General features: G+C 37.4%; 1 protein-coding gene across 3 annotated transcripts in view; it reads left to right on the top strand.

Moving 5' to 3' along the window:
* Positions 1-24,319, top strand: part of LOC127651491 (vang-like protein 2) — a 46,374-nt gene that overhangs the window by 10,502 nt on the left and 11,553 nt on the right. For all 3 annotated transcript variants that reach the window (XM_052137354.1, XM_052137360.1, XM_052137346.1), the window contains 5 exons: positions 8,449-8,717; positions 11,840-11,963; positions 16,264-16,871; positions 18,740-18,876; positions 18,973-19,108. In XM_052137354.1, coding sequence (XP_051993314.1) covers positions 8,647-8,717; positions 11,840-11,963; positions 16,264-16,871; positions 18,740-18,876; positions 18,973-19,108 — 1,076 coding nt within the window. In that variant the 5' untranslated portion in view covers positions 8,449-8,646. The remainder of the gene's footprint in view (positions 1-8,448; positions 8,718-11,839; positions 11,964-16,263; positions 16,872-18,739; positions 18,877-18,972; positions 19,109-24,319) is intronic.

The raw sequence follows: 24,319 nt of genomic DNA, 5'->3' as shown, positions 1-24,319 counted from the left end.
TCTGCTTTGCATAGTAAAGTCTTAACTTGCATCTGTGGATGCAGCGGTAAATGGTGTTGACTAACATAGGTTTACTAAAGTAATCCCAAGCCCATGTTCATGATATCCATTACAGATGAATGATGTTATTTTAGACAGTGATGTCTAAGGGATCTGAAGTGGTTTTCTTCTTGCGCATTATGTACTAAGATTTGACCAGATTCCTTGAATCTTTTAATGATATTTTGCACTTTAGTGGGTGTAATACCCCAAATCCTTCCAATTTGTCTTTGGGGAACATTGTTCTCAAAGTGCTGGATTATATCCAGAAGCATCTGTTGGCAAATTGACATGTCTCTAATGTTCCTTGCTCTTGAAGGACTAGGCGGTTTTTGGAGGCTCCTTATATACTATGACACAATTTTCTCATCTGTTTAACAACTCCTGTTTCACATTGCCTTGTTATTTTAACTTGTCAAATTGTTGTTAGTCTTAAATATTCCTTGTCTCAACTTTATTGGAGCTTTTTGCAATCTGATTTGAAATTACTGTACATTTAAAACAAAACAATGAAATTCACAAGGTAAAACATCATATAATGTTTAGTTGTAGTGCTTTGAAAATGGCAAAAGGTGAATATAATTTACAAATAACTTTTAATAAACCTTTTTGCTTTGATTAGCAATGCTAATCAAATAAATTATACTATCCCAACTTTTTGGGAATTGGGGTTGAAATACATTTTATATTATATTGCTTGCTCCAGTCCGGTTATGGACCGAGGTCTATTCGGGTGAGTTCAATTTTACAATGGTGTTTTCTTTAATAAAAGTCAACTCTGAGATCTGTTCTGAGAGTGCTGTTGAACTTGCTCCCGGCCTCGAACCGCTGTCATGTCCGAAATTGATTTTTTTCAATTCCCTGCTGTAATGCAAGCTCATGCATGAGGCAGTGCAGTGATTGGATGGAAGCGTTCCTTCTCGTTAATAATGTGAATAATCAGAATTACATAAAATATTGATACATAGATTATTGATCGGCACATTATTTTCTCTATTTGTTTGAGGCATTGATATATTAGCATTAGTGACATTTGAATTAGTTGTCTAATTTGTGTGCATTCTTATTCTCTGTCAGTTGGCCTTCCGTTTAATGTAGTCTGACGTAATAGTTTAGGGAGACCACAAAGGGGTGATATAGCATTTACTGTACATAATATTGCAGGGCTCGACAATAAGGCTTGTCCGCTTGTCCGGGACAAGTGGATTTTTTGTAGGACAAGTAGAAGAGAAAATTAGTTGTCCGACCGGACAAGTTAAATTTCAAACAAAATAAAATGCCATGTTACTTCACGTTATGTGCCACTCATTACGTCTATTTTACAGATTTAATTTAATCGATTTGAAACTAACAAATTTTTTAATAAACACAAGATTTTGACGCATATCCAAGGGTTTGTGCGGAGTGTGGAGCGCGCACTGCATGGAACAGAGGCGCGGGCGCGAACACTTGCGTTTTCCTATCAACAGTGGAAACAACTTAAATACTCTATCATTTCTGGTCATACTGAAAATAATAATACATAATTTGCAACTACTTTTATTTGTGTAAACTCACAATAACAAGAAAACGTGCTTTTGCAAAATAAAATAAAACAATCAGGCGCGCTTTCATGGTCTCCGTGAACTGGAACTGAAACAAAATATAGTCTATGTAACGTTAGGCTAAAGCTTGAAATGTCCACTTTTAAAGAACCAAGTCGAATCGAAAGAAAATAGCCTAACGTTACCGTCTGATTATGCAGTCCATATGAATTTCTCTCTAAAGGCGCATCCGCTTTACATCGGAGATGGAGGTATATTTCCAGCAAACACTGATTTAGAAAACATTAAAATGCCTCGTTATTTTATCAGGTTATAAACAGACTGTTTATAAATCACCTATAGCCTAAATTACCTCTCTGTATATGGTTCGAGAGTATGGCTCTTCTCATTCAGCACTGCGGGAAAAATATCATTACCGGGTTTGGCCAATTCTCGCGGTTTTTGACGAGGTTTTGGGCTGGAAAACCTTGCTGGCAGCAGTGGTGGAGAGTTATGTTTCTTCAGGCTCCGCAGCCCGGCCAAGCTCCAGGAAAAGCTCCAAAAACAAGAAGTCACCTTAAACCAACAACATACGAATTAAAACGGGAACGAAATTTTTTAACCTAATGGAAAGATGAATTCGACTGTGTTATTTATGAAGACGGAGTAATGTTCTGTGGCTTCTGTCGGGTGCAACCCAACCTGGCTGACAAGTGCCGTTAGCAAGCTAACTTAGCGTCGGCAGCTGTGTAGCTACTGTAAGCAAGCATTAAAGCATTAGTTCACCTCAAAATGAAAATTCCATCTAATTTTCTCCTCCAACTTCAAAATCGTCCGACATCTTTGTTTTATTTTATAATTATTAATAAAAAAATAATATTTTGTGACGTTTCCAACGTCCAACAATTGTGGTTATAAAAAGTATAAATATTTTTTGACACTCCTGAAAATTTACTTGGTCCTGCCAGTCAGCACAGCTGTGTGTGAGAGAGGGTTCTCAACCATGAAACGGATCAAGTCCGACTGGAGGGCCAGCCTCAGCTCAGTCCAGCTTCATAGGCTGCTATTTCTGTCAGTAGAGGGCCCAAAGTTGCAAGACTTTGATGCTGGATTGGTGGTGGAGAGGTGGTGGACCTGCAGCCAAAGGCAGCGGCGCCCAGGATTTAACCCCTGGGAATCAAGGCATCGGTCCGAAGATACAGAGGATGAATAGTGTTGTGGAGTAATAGTGTTTTTTTACACCAAGAGTCACCACTACCTCTGGTGATACACTGCACACCAGCGTGCAAAGTATGGAGTCTGGAGATCCTTATTTCTTGTTGAAGGGGAACTCTATTCTTGGGACACGTTCCTTTCTACTGTTTCAACTGAATTGTATTAATATTGATAGTGTTTGGGTGCTTTCAATGGTTTGTTCGAATTCTGCATTAGCAAAACACAAAAAAATAAATGAAATTATAAATCTTTACCCAGGCAAGTGACTTTTGTGCAAGGACAAGTGAAACATAAAGTTACTTGTCCAAAGGACAAGTGCCTCAAAAAGTTAATGTCAAGCCCTGTATTGAAGCTGGGCGCACATCCGATTAGAAGCATCAAGGGTAGGACAAGGCACAGTTATTATACACAGGATGCGTCAATGCAGTGCACACCTCCACTGCAACAAGGTCATATCGCCGTTTCGATTTTATTTTGATTAATTGTGCAGCCCTACTACAAAATTATGTGAAAACCATCTTGATCACTCAATCATACAAAACAATATAGTAAGTTAACTTTTAGAAAGGTCATATGAGAGGAGGCGTGAATTATCATGAATATTGATTGTAATTCACACCTGAAGAGACAAAGACCCCTCCCCTGAGCCTATCAATGTGGAATGTGACCGAAAGAGAATGAATGTGAGGAGACTTAATGATCAAAATCAAGTTTTAAGTTCAAAAGTAATCTGACTACATTTTCTTTACGTAAAGACTTTACTTAATTTTAGACCTACACTACCATTTAAAAGAATTATCTTCTGTTCAACAAGACTGCATTTATGTGATCCAAAATACAGTAAAAACAGTGATATTGTGAACTATTTTTACAATTTAAAAGAACGGTTTTCTATTTGAATATATTGTAAAATGCAATTTGTGTGAATTTTCTACATCATTACTGCAGTCGTCAGTGTCACATAATCCTTCAGAAATCATTATAATATGCTGATTTTCTAATATGGTTATATTTAAAGTGCATTTTACTCATTTAACCTGAACAGATATTTGCAAGCACAAGCTTTGTTGGTGATGAGGCAGCATAAACACTAGATAAAATGTTATTTTAACATATATTATTTTTTATATCATATTTATATCATACAGCATACAATTTAAATGCCTGCTTTAGCCGAAACAGCATTTACATGTTACTAAAACTTGCCTATTAGGACATATTTAAAGTTTCAGTACTCTGAATGGCTGGGAAATCTGGAAACAGTCCCACTATGTACATGTTTATATAAAATAGCATGTTAACTAAAGAACTTACTCGTCTGAAATTTTATCCTCGGCTGGATCAAGTCACTCTTCAAAATACAAACGTTCATTGGAGTCCCGCTCTTCTTCTGAGGAAATTTTTAACTCTTCGTCACCATCCAGGAGTTTTCTCAATTCCAAATGCGCAGAAAAGTGACTGAACTGTTTTTGAGACACAGTTGGGGGCATTTGCATTGATCGTCTCCGTACATAACATTACCGTATGAATAGCGCCTTCTGTCTGTCGGTGTGATCACATTAGGGATAATTAATTGAGCCAGGAGAAATTGTACATCACTTTGTTTCATACCAATTACATTGCAGGAGAATATTTGTTTTAAATTTGAATTGTTTTATGTAGACATTTTAAGCTTTCAGTTTTTTCGCTTACTCGCAGAGTTTGTTAATTTTTGTGACTTGTTTCAGATATATGCTCGCGAACCCAGAGACTGCTGACAGCTCACCCTTTTTATTTTCTTTATTTTACAAAAGCACAAGGCTTTGTTGTTTTTGTGAATGTACACAAATAAAAGTAGACCCTTTATAGTCTCTAATGATTTCTTACACTTATCTGTATGCCCCAAAATGACTGAGAATTTTATATTGTTTCCGCTGTAATGACGAAAAAATCCAGCAGGATGCGCCGGTACGTCCGTCGACCCCAGAGGGTTAAAAGGACGTTCTCTGTGAATTTAGGTAATTTTTCTTCTACATAGGCTCAATTACAGTGTGGTGTCCCTCAAGGGTCAAACTTAGGACCCTTGTTATTTTCACTGTATATGCTTCCTCTGAGCTCTATTTTGAATAAGTACAGCATATCTTATGACTGTTATGCTGATGATTCTCAATTTTATTTCTCAGTGAGTGTAGACAAGAATTGTTCATCTGAGAATGCCCTAAATTGCTTCAAAAAGATTAAACTTTGGCTGGCAAACAATTTCTTACAATTAAATGAAAGCAAAACCGAAGTTCTTATTTTAGGTTCCTCCATGTCCTCCTCACCTGGCCTGGTTGCTCAGTTAGGCCCTCTATCGCCGAATGTACAAGATCATGTGAGGAGTCCAAGACTCCTCATTAATTTTAAATAAGCAGATCAGTGCTGTTGTCAAGGGTAGCTTTTTCCACCTTAGATCTATCGCTAAAATAAAGCATTTTCTTTCCCATCAAGACTTGGAAATTGTGATCCACTCACTTATCACATCTAGGTTGGACTATTGCAACACGTACATTGGTCTGCCCCAAACTGCGTTATTCCACCTACAGCTTGTTCAAAACGCAGCAGCTAAGCTTTTAACAGGGTCAAGAAAGAGGGACCACATTTCCCCGGTGTTAGCATCCCAACACTGTCTTCCGGAGAAATTCAGGGTTGATTTTAAAATTCAGATTTTTGTCTACAAAGCACTAGCTGGTCTTGCGCCTGAATATATCACTGACCTTATACACCCCTATTCCCCCACCAGAGCATTTAGGTCTTCTGATCAACATCTATTGAAGGTTCCTCATTGCCGTTATAAATCTAAGTGTGACCGTGACTTTTCTGTGATAGGTCCTTATCTATGGAATAGTCTCCCTTTACATGTGAGGTCAACTTCATCATTAGCTATTTTTAAATCTTCTTTGAAAACATATTTTTACTCTATGGCTTTTGAATGGATAATTGAATAAGTTGAAGTGGATAAATATATGATGTTGTATTTTATATTTTTTATATTTTTTTATTAAAAATAATTATTATTATGTTTTATATATTTTAATCCGTCTGTTTTTATATATTTAGTTTGTTTGATCTGTAACGCACTTTGGGTCAACTTCTGTTGTTTTTAAATGTGCTCTATAAATAAAGGTTGACTTGACATGCCAAGGCACCGTCGCGTGCATGCACAAGATCTTGCAGACACCGAGTGCACTCTCCTAGCACTGTCCTCGCTCTTTTCCAAGTGTCTTAGCAGCTATTACCATTGTGTAGAAATTAGAAGGAAAAAAAACCACTTAATGAATTTTGTAGCGAAAAAAAATCAAGTTTCATTCTATAGGACTGAAAATCCATGTCTCTCTGTTCATAATGTCTCATTATCGTCTCTCTCCATGCAGTGTAGACTGTTTAACATGCATGTGCTCTCGTAAAGGGACAGAGTGCTAGTTTTATTCTCACTGTAAAAGCAATTGTAAGAATACTTTTTGTCTATTATTTATATATATATATATATATATATATATATATATATATATATATATATATATATTATATATTATATATTATATATTATATATATATTATATATTATATATTATATATTATATATATATTATATATAATATATATATAATTTTATTCACCTTTTAGAGATGAAGCGTCAAATGAAATTACATTTAATTAGGTTAGTTTCAAAACGTAATCATATATATATATATATATATATATATATATATATATATATATATATATATATAATGTGTATGTATATATATATAATGTGTATGTATATATGTGTTGTCAAATGTGCCGGTACTTCGGTACGAAGTCAGTACTCAAATAAAAAAGATGTCACGGTACCAATGATTCTACAGTACCGATAGTACCGAGCACGATTTAATTCTGTGCCCGACACTTTCTTACTGACACACACTGCTTTCCAATGCTCACGCGCTTATTTGAGCTTGTGATCGGTTACTTGAAATGCACAACTAATCACATGAAAATCGTGATATGTTCTAGTGTGATTATGTAACACAATTTTTGTTCCTGGGTAGTAAGTGTTATTTCCTAATTGCGTATGCCTCAAAAGTATAGAAAATGGCAATTATTCCCCATAAGCTTTTGTGACCAGGACAGTGATATTTTTAAATGTACCCATTTCCAAATGAGAAAACGGGCAAATGTTTGTCTTTTCGTTCACATAAAGTCAGAAAAAAACAACATATGAATCCAAATTAATGTATTTATACTAAAGTAATAAAAAAATGACTACAAAAGATTTAGGAGTAGAGATTTATGATTATACTGTAAATCACTCATGAATCAGCCCCAAATGTAGTCTCCCATCATGTTCTCATTATACTGTCATTGGTAGCGGCGTTCAAAGTCCAGTATATCCTGATGGAAGCACTTGCCTTGCTCCTCCAAGTATGCTCCCATGTTCTCCTTGAATTTATCAAGATGAGCATCAAGAATATGGACTTTGAGGGACATCCTACTGCCCATTGTGCCATAGTTCTTCACCAGAGTCTCAACCTGCTGCACATAGTTTTCGGCCTTGTGATTGCACACAAGCCCTGAACCACTGCGACAAAGCTGTTCCAAGCTGCTTTCTCCTTAACTAGTGAGCTTCTTGGGGAATTCATTGCACTCTTGGATCTTCTTTATCTGTGGTCCGATGAAGACACCGGCTTTGACCTTTGCCTCAGACAGCATAGGGAAGAAGTCTTGAAGGTACTTGAAGGCTGCCGACTCCTTATCTAGAGGTCTGACAAATTGTTTCATAAGGCCCAATTTGATGTGCAGTAGTGGCATCAGCACCTTCCGGGGGTCCAACAATGGTTCCCACTTGACGTTGTTCCTCCCCACAGAGAGCTCTGTTCGCTGTGGCCAGTCCCTCCTGTGGTAGTGCTCCTTGGTGTCCCTGCTGTCCCAAAGGCAAAGATAGCAGGGAAACTTGGTAAAACCACCTTGGAGACCCATCAGGAATGCCACCATTTTTAAGTCTCCAATGACCTCCCAGCTGTACTCATACTTAAAAGGCTTCCAGCAAGGTCTTCATGTATCCACTTAGGCAGCTGGATCTAAACTGAACTGGTGGGCTTAAGGCACCTGTATTTATACTACTATTTATATTACTGGAAAGTTCTAGAAGTCACTAAATGTGAAACAATCTGTCTGTAAACAATTGTTGGAAAAATTACTCATGTCATGCAAAAAGTAGATGTCTTAAACGACTTGCTAATATGAGATATGTAAACTTCTGACTTCAACTGTAGCTGTATTTTAGGGATGCACCAGGTACCACATAGATGGGCTGTGCAGAGATTTAAGCCAATCACAACAATGGGCATTTAAATTGATGTTTTAAAGGACATGGTGAATAATGATAATATACTAGTAAATTATGACTAATTTTAATAAAATTATACCTCTGGGAAAATCATAAATTATGTCATGACTCCTATAAATATATATTTAAGATTTAAGAATGCCATATGTTCCGTGTGCTATATTCCTTCTAATTGGTCTGACTCAAGAATAGTGTATCTATGTAAAAATAGTTAGAGTTAGAATATATGAAAATTTTAAGCATCTTGTATTGTGATGCGACCTTCAAGAAATTTGTAAAGTGCAAATCATTGATTCAGCCTTTTTGTTTTCTCTTTCTCAGGCATTTTTTCCCCATACAGATAAGTCCTCTCCTTCAGCCTCCAAGATAGATTCTCTCAGGACTAAGGTTGAACTGCTTAAGTTGCCGTTGACTCTGTCATCCAAATCCATCTCAGAGAGCAAGACTCAGCTTGGCGGAACTACAAAACACTCCAGGGGTGGAGCTGGGGTCCACAAGCCCCGCCCATTGGCCCCAGACATGGACAACGAGTCGCAGTACTCGGGCTATTCATACAAGTCTTCACATTCACGCAGTTCTCGCAAGCACAGGTACATGCAAACACGTTTTCTCATTTATTGTATGACTGGAATACTTCATGAAAGTACAATTGTATTCTGGCAGATTTTTGTATAATGTCCAATAAACTGTATAAATGATTTTAGGCCCGTCTGATTATTTGATCTAAGCACAGTTAAATGAGAGATCTGCAATTATTGTGTCAAATTTCAGTCACATTTTACTTTCTAAATAAAGGAATTTTAAGCGAATATATGCATGCCATGAACGTTGTGTTTTTATGTCTCATTCAACTGGACTGCGAGCGTCTCACCGTGCGTTCACACCAGAAGCGGCGAGAGCGTCAAAATTCGCTCTGGCTGCCCTGCCATCAACGCTCCAGGATGCTTGTGGACGCTCTGACGTAGTTGAAATAGGCAGCAACGTTTGTTCAGAATGCTTTGTTTTGTGAACTATATTTAAAGGGGCCGCAATTTAACATCCAGACATGCCGACCTATCACAAGTAGCGTATATCCTCGTAAACTCTTTAAAATGTGAAAATAAGAAATCGATCGATGGCAGAAAGTAATTACAATTATAGTTGTTTGTTATCAAAATAAAATACATTTGTAATAATAACTGTGGTCTTGGTTGTTTTATATCCCTGTAAGCAAACAGGGACAGATCATATATTACTGGGAAACCCGCCACGGCAATAATTCGTTTCTCCATTTTATCTTCGGAACGAATATTTGGTGGGAACCAAAGTTTACACTGAACATTGTGTTCTCTAGACTTCGCTAGAGCGGAGCACTTCTATATTCCAATAGGTTGCCGCCGAACTGTGTCACAGCTTATTACCATAATGTTGACTGCACTTGAACTTTCATCTGATGCCCACACCGCCCAAGTCTTGCCGCGCCGCTTCTCGCCGTCAAGAGACGCTGGCTGTCCATGAAAATGAATGAATTCCGGTCGATTTGACCCCTTGCCGCCTCTGGTGTGAACGCACGGTCATTGAGTCATGCTGCGGATCACATCCAGAGCAACTCCAAATCCAAACCTGAATAGTGGTTCTCGGTCCGTTTCCAAATTAACTCTGGTGCAGTTCGATTGATATGTGAACACAACATGGACCAAAAACAGGAAGAAATTTGCCTAATACTGACCACAAGCATACCTGGTTCTTCTCATCATTGGAGCTATATTGCCCATTATTGTTCGGTACAGGAGTCGGAACCGCCGTCAGCAATCTTTGCAGCATATCTTAGTTTGTGTTTACAACGGAGGATTTCCTGGCATTGGTTTGACTCCTTAACACATTTTATTAGCTCTTTGTTTGTTCCCAGCTGGTAAAAGTACTACCATATATAAATCCAGTGAGCACATTTAGCCCAGCAGCCAGCATTGTTTTGGAAGTTCCGTAAGTTCCGTTGCAAAAATATACATCATAAAAGCTGTCCAATCAGGTTGTGACTTTTTCCTGATTCCTTTTATTTCGTATCTTTAGGGTCGGTGTTTAAAATGCCAGTGTCAACGATAAGCGAACCAGGACTAAATGTATCATTTTCTTTTTTGGTCCAGACCAAGCGAACCGAACTACAAGTGTGAACTTGTATGATAATGGACCAAGATTAAAGTTGACCAAAAAGAGACATATTTAAGTATTTGGAAATGTTTTGATATTTAAAATATTATTTTCATGTAATTCATAAGGTTTTAAAGCCTTGAAGAAAATTGTATATCATTATTTTATGATAATTAATAAATTACTTCTTTTTTTTCATAATCGTGAAAGTCCTAAAATGGACAATTAATCGCATTTATATTTTGACAGTTAAAGGAACAATTCGCCCAAATACAGTGCTTTGAAAAATGATTTTCCCCCTTCCTGATTTCTTCTATTTTTGTGTATTTTTCATACTAAATTATTTTAGATCTTGAAGCTAGATATAAAGTAAATAAAGGATTAAACGCAAAATACAGTTTTCAAATATATATATTTTTTTATTGAAGCAAAGTAATGTAGTTAACCAACACCTATATCACCCATGTTAAAAACGAACTGCCCATTTAAACTTAATAGCTGGTTGGCCACATTTAGCAGCAACAACTGCATCCAAACACTTCAGATAATTGGAGATCAGTCTCGTCTCATCACTCGTCTTTGCAGAACTGCTTTTTTAGGTTTTTTGAGCATGAACGGCCTGTTTAAGATCCTGCCACAGCATCTCAATCGGGTTCAAAAAACTTTTTGAGCCTTTCAGTGGTGGAATTACTCCTATGCTTTGGATTATTGTCTTGCTGCATAATCCAGGTGCGCTTCAGCTTCAACTCACGGATTGATGACCGGACGTTCTGCTTTAGGATTTTATGGTTGAGAGCAGAATTCATGTTTCCTTCAATTAATGCAAGTCGCCCTGGCCCTGAAGCAGCAAAGCAAGCAGCAAAGCATCGTCACACTACCACCACCATGCTTGACCGTAGGTATTATGTTCGTTTTGTGGAACCCTGTGTTTCATTTACGCCTGATGTAACGGGACCCTTGCCTTCCAGACAGTTCCACTTGTGACTCATCGGTCTACAGAACATTCTTCCAAATGTTTTGAGGATCATTGGTGTGTTTTGGCAAAATTTAGATGAGCCTTAATGTTCTTCTGGGTTATCAGTGGTTTTGGCCTCCTCACTCTTCTTTGGATGGCATTTTTGGCCAGTGTCTTTCTGATAATGCAAGAGAGACCTCTGCAGCTCCTTGAATATTGTCCTTAGCTTTTTTGTGACTTCCTGGATGAGTCGTCGCTTTGCTCTTGGAGGAATTTTGGAAGGTCGGCCACTTCTGGGAAGGTTCACTACTGTGCCAAGTTTTCTCCATTTAGAGATAATGGCTCTCACTGTAGTTCTTTGGATTCCCAGAACTTTTGAAATGGCTTTGTAACCCTTCCCAAACTGATGATCTGGGATGGCATGAGGGTGACTAAATGATGAGAGAATTTTCATTTTTAGGTGAACTATCCCTTTAATCATCTACCAAATACCATAATCATGACAGCCCTAATGAACGAGATTAAAATCTGTGTGTAAACACCTTTCATTTATATATGTGTTGGTTTTGAGACAAGTTTCAAAAGATCAGTGTCATGTATATGACCTAACTTCTCATTTGTCTTGTTTAGGGACAGGAGAGACAGACATCGCTCTAAAAGCAGAGACAGCAGTAGCAGAGGAGACAAGTCTGTGACCATCCAGGCACCTGGAGAACCCCTGCTAGATGTAGAGTCCACTCGCGGAGATGACAGGGTTGGTACAAACTGTGTAGACTTATTAGAGTGATCATTCAGATGTTGCTAATGCACATTTATTGCACCATGCTGTGAAAGTGTATGCATATGAGTAATGTTATAGTAGTTAAGGAAATGGTTTATAGAATATTTAAACACACTCAGTTACCAAAACCAGTGCAGTTGGTGGTGCTAAAACACAGAAAGCTGTTTTGCCCACTGACATTAAACACTGAAGTAAATCTAGGAATAAATCCTGAGCCAGCAGTGAGGGGATTTTATTTGAATCCAATGTCTTAAAAACTTAAAATCATGTATATGATATTGTTGCATCATTGCCTTTTACCATCTCTCTGATCTTTTGTAGATTGTTTTCATAATGTATTCCATATGGAATATGGATTTTTTGCCTTTGCATTTAATCTTATCATGCATTTCCCTTGTATCTCTAACATATATATTGAGGCATCTTTGTGCCAGACAGTACACACAAAAATTACAAAAGTGTTTTTTTTCCATCTTCAAAATGAACAATGGTGTAAATGATCTTATGTCCTTTTGATAATGTTTAAGTTGAATATAATGAAAAATATGTAAGGTGTTGCAGAAATTTGAGCAGCCTCCGGAGTCATTTACATTACATTTATTAATTTAGCAGACGTGTTTATCCAAAGCGACTTGCGACAAATGAGACCCATATCAAGCAATTTGTCATACAAAGTTTAACAACATCTGCAGTATAGGATTGCAAAGTTCTCACAATGGCTGGAGTAGTAAAGATGCTAGCTCAGAAGCAAGAAACAGACAAGGATTTTTTTTCCTGTATATTAAGTGCAGTAGTAAGTGCAACAGGAGGACCTTGTGGTTACGGTGTCGAAGGCAGCAGACAAGTCAAGGAGGATGAGGATGGATGATTCGGAGTTGGCTCTTTCCAGTCACAGGGTTTCAACTAAGGACAAGAAGGCAGTCTCTGTTTTTGAAGCCAGAATGATGTCTGTCAAGTAGTTGTTCTGTGAGAGAAAAGAAGACAATTGAATATAACCCTCTGAAGAGTTTTAGTCCGGAAGGGAAGGAGATTGACCGGTTTTTAGTTGTCAACTACTGTGGGGTTATGTGTTGGTTTTTTAAGCAGTGGGGTTACTCGAGCCTGCTTGAATGTATTGGGAAAGTTTCCAGTTGTGAGATGCGTTGATAATATGTGTTAGTGCGGTTAAGATTGATGGAAAGGCAGCTTGTATAAGATGGGAGGGGATAGGGTCAAGTGGGCAGGTGGTAGGATACTTAGAAATAAGTACTTTGAAGACCTCAGTCTCGGATAGAAAGAAAAAAACAGAGGATGGGATGTTGGAAGAGAGTAGCTTTGGGTGTTAGGTGTAGAAAACTTGCTGCTGATGCTCACTAACTAGTCAGTAAAAAGACTTGGCAAAGTCAGCAGCAGCCAGAGAAGTAGTAGGATGCAGTGGAGGAGGATAGAGAAGAGATGAAAAAGTTGAAAATAGTTTACGGTAATCTGAGGTAAGAGGAAAACTAGCAGGTTGATGTGTCGTAAATCCAGTGAAGCTGGTTGTGACTATTCTCCCTGACCAATCCGTGATCTGCAGAATTTTGACATCACATTTAGTATCGGCTCGGGTCGCTTGGAACCTGGGCCGAGGTGGTACTAAAAAAAGTACCAGGTACCATACACAGTGTAAAACCCCAAAAAAACGAGCAGAGTTGAGTCGAGTTGTACCCTGCAGTGGAAAAGCCCCATAAGTGACCTAAGGTGCTATTGAGTGCTTCGTCTACAGTGTGTGTGTGTAGATTTCCACCCACGAGACAACAGGAATGTTCTAAAAAAAAAATATTACGAGTCGAATAAAGAACAACTATAAGGAAAAGAAAGAAGGGGGCAAAACTTAACGCAGTGGCTGGCTCCTTGTTGGTGTCCTTGCTCTGTGGAATCATGCAGGTAGACTCGCAGGTCTTTACCCGAAATAGGGACTCGCGCAGGTAGACACGAAGGTCTTTACCCAAGATAGGGACTCGCACAGGTAGGCTTGCATGTCTTTACCCAAGATATTTCTTCACACGAAGAGGGCTGCACACAAGGCTGCTGCTGCCGCTACAGTTCTCTCAGTACTTAAGTACTAAATGATGTACAGCTGAGTCCAGCCCACAAAATAGCAACTCAAAGTCAAAGATAGACAAAGATTTACCTTAATTGTCAGTGAAGTGCAGCACAATCTCCTGGCTAACAGCTACTAGTCCAGTGTCACAGCAAGCAAACAAACTACAGTTCCCCTCTGAGATAGATAGATAGATATATATATATATATATATATATATATATATATATTATATTATATTATATACACCAAATGTTGAGTCCAGTCGGAGCTGGGCACCACCGATAGATGCCGAGCGGTGAAAACGATGATGTATTTGTTGTCATGTGACTCAGTCATAAGATCCATTCAACCAGAACAATCAAGATGGCGGCCAGTTATAATAGCGCCGTTGTGCCTGATATCCATGATATTGATAGCATTGTTATAGATAAATGTTACTTTGTACAACCTTCACATTGTATTACTTCAAAGGCGACGGGAAGTTTACTTGGAATTGCAGTCTAGCAGCAAAACTATAGGACAATTGCATTTCAGATTGTACATGGAACTGAGATTTTTCGCATGCACAGTAAGGAGATTTAAGCGTTTTCAGACACTTCAGTGTGGATGAGAATCTTTTGGTAAATGCTTAAAAATGCAGTGTGGAGTCTGTGGACACTGAGCATTTTGAAAACGGCATTTTCAAATGTATCCGGATTCATGTAGACATGGCCTATGTATACATTATAATACCGCCAATCAACTTGTCCCGCTGGTGAACTCAAATGGTTTGTGAAATGTCTCGAATGTTTTTGTTTTTGTTGAGTAAATCGACAATAAACTTGTCATGTCGGCATTTTTAAGAAAAATCAGTTTTCTTTACTCTATTTGTTTGCTACAGAATTTGTTTAATAGTTTTTTTTGTTGTTTTGCAAATTGTCAAGTGGTTCTTCTCAACTGTTATTGTTGGATGGCAGACCAATTAGCAGCACCTGTTGTAAAGGTGTGAATGTTCTAACGGCAATCAATCGTGTCACTTTCAATGTGAAAGTGCAATTCCTCTGCAATTCACTTCTCATAACCTCATTGCCGCCAGTGGTAAAAGTCCTTAAGCCTAATACACATACACTTTAAGAGGAGGCTGTTTATTCTTATTTAGTTTCATATTAATTTAACTTCACAATAATATAATGAAGTAGGCCTATGATTTCTTTTTAAGGCTTTGAAATTTTAAAAATCTTACACAGTGGTAGGATGACTTGAATTATAATTTAAATATTTAGGCATCAATTATTATTTCTCTTTTTTTGGTCAAATTTAGTCTTGGTTCAGTTATATTCACACCATTGGGTTTAATCCATTCCACTTATATATTGTAATAATATAATATGTTATTGTTATTTTATTCGGGAACAAACAAGTTAATGGCCGTTCACACGAATGTGTTTTTGCATGCATCTATTCTGTTTTTCCATGGTTTTCCTGTGTAAACACATGCTGGATGAATGTCTTTGACTGTTGCACCGCGTCTCGCTGTTTCTTCAGCAACTCGCACAGGACCGGCACTTTTTAAACACCGTTAAAAACACTCAAGTTAAAAAGAACTTCAAATTGTCAAAAATACTTGTCAAGACACTTGCTCTGTATTTCATTCTTTGTGCTGCGTCTAGATTGTTTTTAGCACAGGTGTCACAAAAATTCAACATTCTGAACAAGTTCAGGCTGCATAGAGGGGACTGTTGCATTGTTTCATATTATTCCAGATTGTTCTGCACTAAGCAAATTATCAGCACATAAACGGTAAGGCAATCCTCCCCCCCCCCCCCCTGTTGCCTATATGCTTACATAAAATATAACCTATTGCAACAGTACTTGTTAGGAGAAGAAATTCTAAATATTGATTTCAGGTCGGGTTAAGCCTTATAATCTGACTGTATTGTTTGGGCCGGTTAGGGTCAGGCCACACTGTCTCTGGTACGGGTTGGGTTTGGGCTTCATTTTAAGGCCCGTGCAGACCTCTAAACAGTATATGGGTTTTAAGTTACATGAGTTTGAGGAAATTATAGAATTTACATTTTTGGGTCAAATATTCACCCAATATTATCAATATAATAAAATACTTTTTACCATTACGATACGTCAAGATGTTCCGGTCGCCATTTTAGTTAGCAGGTAAAAGGTCTCTCTTACTCTCACTCTTATTCGCTCTCTCTCCTCATTGTCCTTCAGGATGATAACTGGGGTGAGACCACCACCGTCGTCACCGGTACTTCTGAGCACAGCATCTCGAATGAGGACCTCACACGGGCTTCTAAAGAACTTGAGGACTCCTCGCCCTTGGAGTGTCGTCGTTTCGCTGGGCCCATCCTGAGTGGCATTTTGGGTCTCTTTGCCCTTTTGACGCCCATCGCCTTCCTCCTGTTGCCTCAGCTGCTGTGGCGTGATTTGCTAGAGCCCTGCGGGACCCCGTGCGAGGGCCTTTACGTCTCCCTCGCCTTCAAACTCCTCGTCCTCCTGATCTCCTCCTGGGCTCTGTTCCTCCGCCCCTCTCGTGCCACGCTCCCGCGCTTCTTTGTGTTCCGCTGCCTCCTGATGGCACTGGTGTTTCTTTTTGTGGCATCCTATTGGCTTTTCTACGGTGTGAGGGTGCTGGAGCCAAGAGAGCGGGATTACAGGGGCATTGTGGGATATGCTGTGTCGCTGGTGGACGCGCTGTTGTTTATTCAGTATTTGGCACTAGTGCTCCTGGAAGTGAGGCACCTCAGGCCAGCCTTTTGCCTCAAAGTGGTGCGCACCACGGACGGCACTAGCCACTTCTACAATGTGGGCCACCTTAGGTAAGTTTGTATATCTGTTGGTGTCAGAGTTTTTAGGGATGTGTGTTTTGGTTTTTGACTCCTTGAGGACTGAAACCGGGGGAGGGGCTAATAAGCATGAATGAAATGGCAATATTAGTTATCTATGCGTAATACAAGTCATGGTTTAAATTAGGAATCTGAGTAGATGTTGGTGGCCACTGTTTAAACTAAAGAATGTTGGATGAACTGTAAGCTTAATGTCAAAGTCTTGTAAGCCCATCCTGGTTTGATTGTGGAGGTGCATGTAAATGCATTGTCCTTTTTGTTTTTGGCTAATTAAGCCTTTAGTTGGCAGTAAAGTTATTGTCTATATGTTCCATTTTAAGAGAGAGTGTAGTCCATCCAATGACCAAGGTTTAGTTAGTGGCCAGTGCTAAGTTATCCCAAGTTTTACTATTAGAGTTGGCAGCAGTTTATCCTCTGTGAAGTCCAGCGTAGTAGACTGAAGTGATGTCTGGCTTGCATAGCCTTCAGTTAGTAGTCATCATATAGTGGAGGCTCTGGTAACACATAACCTGAGATTGAGACATGGAATCAAATTGTATAATATCTGTAAAGTTTTCCATGTAAAATTAGCATGCCGGTTGATTGACGGGTGCTAATTCACCCTAGAACTTCTTGGCTTGAACACACTCGCTGGTGGAGGCAAAAATCTATTACATATCCACTGTCATGTGTATATCATTTTAATGAATGCTAAACCCCTGAATGCCCTTGTGCTTTTTAAATGGAAACAAGTATGATGGATAAAAATGGACCATGATGAAATTGCATTTTTTTTTTTTTCTAGTGCAACTGGTTTATGGTGTAAAATTATTTTAAGAGATCGGTATAGCAACTAGTAGCCCTATTTAATTGTGAAAACAATGCCGATATGGATCAAATATAGCTTTAAATGTAACAGTAATTATAAAGTAAGATTCTTGATTTAAGGGACAAAACACGTTTTAAATCTTTGTGTTTTTCATTTCTTAATTACTTTGAAATAAATACATATGTAGGCAAAGATGTCAGCTAACGAACCATGTAAGCTTCCTGAAAGTTGACATTTGTTCACTTCATAACTTACATCTTACTGTAAGTTGTCCACTCTGTCAGACACACAAAAATTTTAATTAGATCCATCCAACAAGAGTGTCTTTTAAAATGTCTTATCTTCTAATGGTGTTCAGTTAAGGAGTTAAGTGGTTCGAATACATTTTATAATTTATTTTTCTTTTACACTATTTTGAATTTGAAAGAGTTGACAAAATTGAATATTTTTCCATCTTATCCATGTGTTGTACTCTGGAGCCCTTTTTGTTTTTTCTCCATTAAAGCTCAGAAATGATCACAATAGAAAGACAGTGCTGACATGAAGCTGTGACCGCAGAGACTAAATAAATAAATACAATTGTAATTTGGCTTTTGTTGTCTTGATTAGTCGATTTTCAAAGTAAATGTGGTTACTACCCTATACTCTACACTTACATAATCTAGTGTATTTTAATGAACTCATTTAAACAATGCAAACTGTTAATGCTAAACTTTGCCTTGTAATTTAAAATTAATCTCAAATTCAGTTTGTTTGATAATTACCTGTACTGGTTTTTGCATCATAGTTAAGTTGTTTGTAACTGTTTCTTGTTCTGTTTTACTTTTAATTTTGGTATGCAATTGTGTATATCTTATTTTATTATTTTTTTTTGCAACATTCTGATGATTTGAAGCTTACCTGACATCCTTCTCTTTGTATCAAAATTAGTTGATAATGGATACTATAGCCTGACTAAAGCTGTAAATAAGGCAATGGTGTCAAAAACGATTGTAATATTGTTGACTTCAGAACTTGTGTGTGTTGTTCTCAGTATCCAGCGGGCAGCAGTGTGGGTCCTTGATCACTACTACACTGATTTCCCTGTTTACAACCCTGCTTTACTCAACCTACCCAAGTCTATCCTCTCTAAAAAGATGTCTGGATTCAAGGTTTACTCACTAGGAGAAGGTTAATGATAAAAACAAATTATAAAAAATATTAAAAGTACTTAATGGTAGATATCTTTGCAAATTTTTAATTGTTTTGTTTATTGTTCCTTCCCAGAGAACAGCACCAATAACTCGACTGGTCAGTCTCGTGCAATGATCGCTGCCACTGCACGCAGAAGAGACAACTCCTATAATGAGTACTACTATGAAGAGGCAGAGATGGACCGCAGAATTCGAAAGCGCAAGGCCAGGTCAGAGTCCTGAAAAACATTGGCTGCATATTTCCTGATAAAGGAGTATGAATGAACAGTTTTGATTAACAGATTATTCTTTGATTATTTATTAGATTAATCAGATTAAAAAAAAGCTGTTTTATTTCCCGTTTTAATTCAAATGATTTGTTTTTTTAAATAAAAAAAATAAATACAAATAATTAAGGGCTTATCGATTCACTCATATCAATTAAGTTTGATTCACGATACTAAATTCACCATTTGATAATCTCACAATACTTTAAACAAAGCCTGAATCAGGGCCTGGGTAGCTCAGCGAGTATTGACGCAGACTACCACCCCTAGAGTCGTGAGTTTGAATCCAGGGTGTTTTAAATTGGGCTGTCAATTGATACAATTTTTTTATCAAATTAATTACATGATATGGTGATTAATTAATCAAATGTATCCCAATTTATCGCATAAATAAATATTTGCTGAAGAAGCCCCTCAAATAACAATAATTAAATATATAATGATCAAATAATTATAAATAGTAAATAATTATAATATACTGTATATTATAAAAATAATACTAATGACCATTTTGATAATTGATTAATCTTTGATTATTTCTTTGATTAATCAGAAACGAATGTTATTTCCTGTATTTTATTGAAAATGCGTGTGCAATGCAAATGTACGGAGCCCCCGAAGTGACCTGTGCAAAAAAAAAAATCTAAGAGACTTTCGCGTGCGCACGAGATACTGTTGCGTGCGCACGCGTTACAGTTTCCGGTGTGTGTGTATAGCTCTTTTCCGATTGCGTCATTGCCATCATTCATTTACTCGAAGATACTGAGAGCATGAATGCGCATGAATTTATAGAGATATATTTTAAACTTGGCCTTCAATACAAAGACATTACTGTCTATGACATTTGTAATACTGTCATGGCTGAGACACGCTTTGATCTTCCAAAGGACACTAATCAAGCAATAGACTTGTACTTGCATTTAACACTAGAACTACCGGAATTCTATAACTACTAGAATGGCTATAGCGGTCATTCTGACCGTTCATACTAGACTGTACCAAATGTCATGTCATATTTACATTCGAAACTTCTATTGAGGTTTTAGAATGAAGCTTCTAATGTCTGTTGTCATATTTTATGACGTCATCACCCTAAAATGTATTGAATAAAATAGAATAATATGGATCAAATGGAGCGCTAAGCGAGCAGATAGTCCTACATAATACGATCTTTTTTTGTAATATATAATAGTGCTAGACTATACACATACATAGGCCTATATATATTATATATTAGCTGCTAGACTGCCCCGGAAGGTGCGTGCCTCGCTTTGTGTACAGCAAGTTTTTTCACCACAGTGAAAATGGTTTTGAAAGTCTAAACGCCAACAAACATGGATTGAGGCGGAATATTTCGTTAGATAAAAACATGTTGTGAATTTTGCAAATTATTACATCTATCCTTTTTCAAAATATGTTGACTTTTGGACTTTACAACGCTCTGGATTTATTGGAAATTGGAAACAATCCTATGCAGCCACCACTGGAATCAAAATCCATGAATAAATGAATCTGTTATATTAAAACACAAAATTTTTATTCTAATGAATGTGAAAATGTATTAGTTCAGCGACAACGACAGAACTTGCTATTGTAGCTGATTACAGATACAAATTTGATTATTTATATTAAATTATTCTCTTTGTAAAATAAAAACAAATCAATAGCTTATAAAAACATCACCAATGTGTATTTCAATGCATAGTAAAAACCATAGACATGTATGAAACACACACAGGCCTAACCCAAAATGGCCAAAAGCGGTTAATAAAGAATATGAACATTCAATAAACTGTGGGAAAACGAACTGATTTAGAAAGCAATATTTGTTTTACTGTGAGCAAAAACATCATGCTGTAAAACTATAATGAAAATAGTATGCTGTAAAATCATTATGAACGAATTCTCCTAAAAGTGGGCCCCCTTTTTTGTTCAAGTGAGCCCACTTTTAGGAGAATTCGTATTCTCGAATGTTCATATTCTTTATTAACCGCTTTGGCCATTTTGGGTTAGGCCTATATGTGTTTCATACATGTCTATGGTTTTTACTATGCATTGAAATACACATTGGTGATGTTTTTATAAGCTATTGTATTGATTTGTTTTTATTTTACAAAGAGAATAATTTTATATAAATCAAATTTGTATCTGTAATTAGCTACAATAGCAAGTTCTGTGGTTGTCGATGAACTAATACATTTTCACATAAATTAGAATTAAAATTTCGTGTCCTGGTGTTTATTATTAATATAACAGATTCATTTATTCATGGATTTGGTTCCAGTGAAAAAACACAAAGTGAGGCACGCACCTTCCGGGGCAGTCTAGCAGCTAATATATAATATATATAGGCCTATGTATGTGTATAGTCTAGCACTATTATATATTACAAAAAAGATTGTATTATGTAGGACTATCTGCGTTCAGCTTGGCTCCATTTGATCCATATTATTCTATTTTATTCAATACATTTTTAGGGTGATGACGCCATAAAATATGACGACAGACATTAGAAGCTTCATTCTAAAACCTCAATAGAAGTTTCGAATGTAAATATGACATGATATTTGGTGCAGTCTAGTATGAACGGTCAGAATGACCACTATGGCCATTCTAGTAGTTATAGAATTCCGGTAGTTCTAGTGTTAAATGCAAGTACAAGTCTATTGCTTGATTAGTGTCCTTTTGGAAGATCAAAGCGTGTCTCAGCCATGACAGTATTACAAATGTCATAGACAGTAATGTCTTTGTATTGAAGGCCAAGTTTAAAATATATCTCTATAAATTCATGCGCATCCATGCTCTCAGTATCTTTGAGTAAATGAATGATGGCAATGACGCAATCGGAAAAGAGCTATACACACACCGGAAACTGTAACGCGTGCGCACGCGAAAGTCTCTTAGATTTTTTTTTGCACAGGTCACTTTGGGGGTTCCGTACAAATGTGTGTGCTTGCTTGCTCAAAGTTAAACAGAGTCTGGCTTGTAGTAAAAACAAACAGTTTTGCGAAATACGCAGAAGTACGCACCTGATTTTGAATTCATAACATGTATACACTCTAAAGTCTAAAACAAGTTATGCGCTGGAGAGAAACAACTCTCAAGCTCATCAAACAGCACAAGGGCTCTGTCAATGCACCTGATGCAGCAATACATCCACATTAAACTGTATTCTTATGATCTTCTTTGAAGTGTTAATAATGTGTTCCTGTGTGCTCGGTTTATCGTGGCACAATACATCAGGTTCAAAAATGTGGTTATGCGCATCGTGGAGATTGGAAGGTTTGTTTTATTTTAATTTTAGTGTCTATTCTATCCAATACAGTCAACCAGAGGTCGTCCGTTATATCGGTTTTGCCGATTAATCGGCACTGATAACAGATTTCTGAAACTCTCGTTATTGGCAAAAATCCACACTGACCGTTTTTCCCCATTGCGTCTGGTGCTGGAGCAGCTGGAAGGGTCTGCTGTCATTATACAGTATAAGAGCGGCCTCTAGAGGTGAAATAAACACACTTCACTGATGCCTTGTGGTGTTTGTTTTGACACGTGAGACTACACCCTGCATGGAGCGGAACACTTCAGCAGCGGATTTAAAACATCAACAATGAAAATATATACAGTTCTATACAGTACACATTGTCATAAGGTAATTCATTTGTTGACTTGATGCTGCATTAGTAGAGAACAGCGGTATGTTTGCCGACAAGGCTGAGAGGATGCTAACATTAAAGCTAAGCTCAAGTGGTTAGAACAATGTGATAAACATACATGCTATCTTACCCAAATGTTTAAATGTTATGATTGTTACCATCTATTTGCATTCATTTATATCCAGCTGGTCATGTTTATGCATTCGTTAGCCAGCTACGTTGCATATTTAAAGCTAGTGACATGAGAAAGCAAATTAATTTCTTCATGCAGCCGAGAGAAACGTATAAACAAATCAGAAACTCAGATTTTACCGTCACTGTAATACGATGACTTCAGATCTATCACATTCTAGACATAGCGCAACAAATACGGTTTCAAAGAAAGCAGGTATCTCAATATACTTTTAAAGAACTTTTTAATTAGACAAATCGTCTAAAAAACAGCGCGCTACACGAGACGCTGAATAAACAAAAACAAAGGGAAACGAAGACATTCGTCTAGCGTGCATTTACATAGAAAAACAAATGGATGGTTGCAAAAGCGTTTGATGTGAACAGCCCCTTACAGTTGGCGGAGGTCTTTGGCCGTTGCATCTTGCTTTCTCATAAGCGTTTCTCAGATTAAGCAATGAGTTTTTTAAATGCTTTGTAAAGATGTTCAACTTGGAAATGTGTGTCCTGAATTCAGCCGAATACCACTGCTATCTGTGAATATTGCTACTCTACATACAACTGTACTGAATAAAATGTGGTATTTTGCTGTTATTATGAAGCTTGAGTCTGGAGCAGTAGGAATCAGTGCAAGTGTTGCACCAGGTGAACTGTCTATTCTGTATATGAAGTGTGCCCCCCCCCCCCAATTTTACTTCTGATTTAACATTTGAGAATATGGACCGACAAAACTTTTTATTTATTTATTTTATGCACATTAGTTGAAAATGAAATGCTCTTATTTGATAGACATTTTCTATATGAAATGGTATAACGGTGCTGAATGCTTTATGTATTTATTACGCCCTCTTGTGGATTGAAGTAAACAACGTCAATGAAAAATTAGGCTGAAATTCGAATATTACATACATTAATATTTAGATATTTATTTCATTAAAAAAGTACAATACATTTTCATGGATCAGTCAGTACTGTTTATTTTTTAAATAAAGTTCAGCACTGTTTTACTTTGAGTGTTATTTTTTTTTTTTTCATTCAGTATCAGTTTTAAAAACCATCGTTGATTAATCGGTTATCAACAGGTACTGCCCAACTTAGTTATAGGTATGGGTAAAATCCACAATCACAAAAAAACCTCTATGCTCAACGTCCTACATTTACGTGGTGTGGTGGTGGCGTGGAGGGCTAAAGCACATAACTGTTAATCAGAAGGTCACTGGTTCGATCCCCACAGAGCAAGGCACTTAACTCCAGGTTGCTCCGGGGGAATTGTCCCTGTATTAAGTGCACTAAGTCGCTTTGTATAAAAGTTTCTGCCAAATGCGTAAAT

This window comes from Xyrauchen texanus, chromosome 1, assembly GCF_025860055.1.
Source record: "Xyrauchen texanus isolate HMW12.3.18 chromosome 1, RBS_HiC_50CHRs, whole genome shotgun sequence".
In the NCBI taxonomy this organism is placed as follows: Eukaryota; Metazoa; Chordata; class Actinopteri; order Cypriniformes; family Catostomidae; genus Xyrauchen; species Xyrauchen texanus.
The sequence above is the reverse complement of the archived record's forward strand: the minus strand, read 5'-3'. Positions and strand labels throughout refer to the sequence as shown.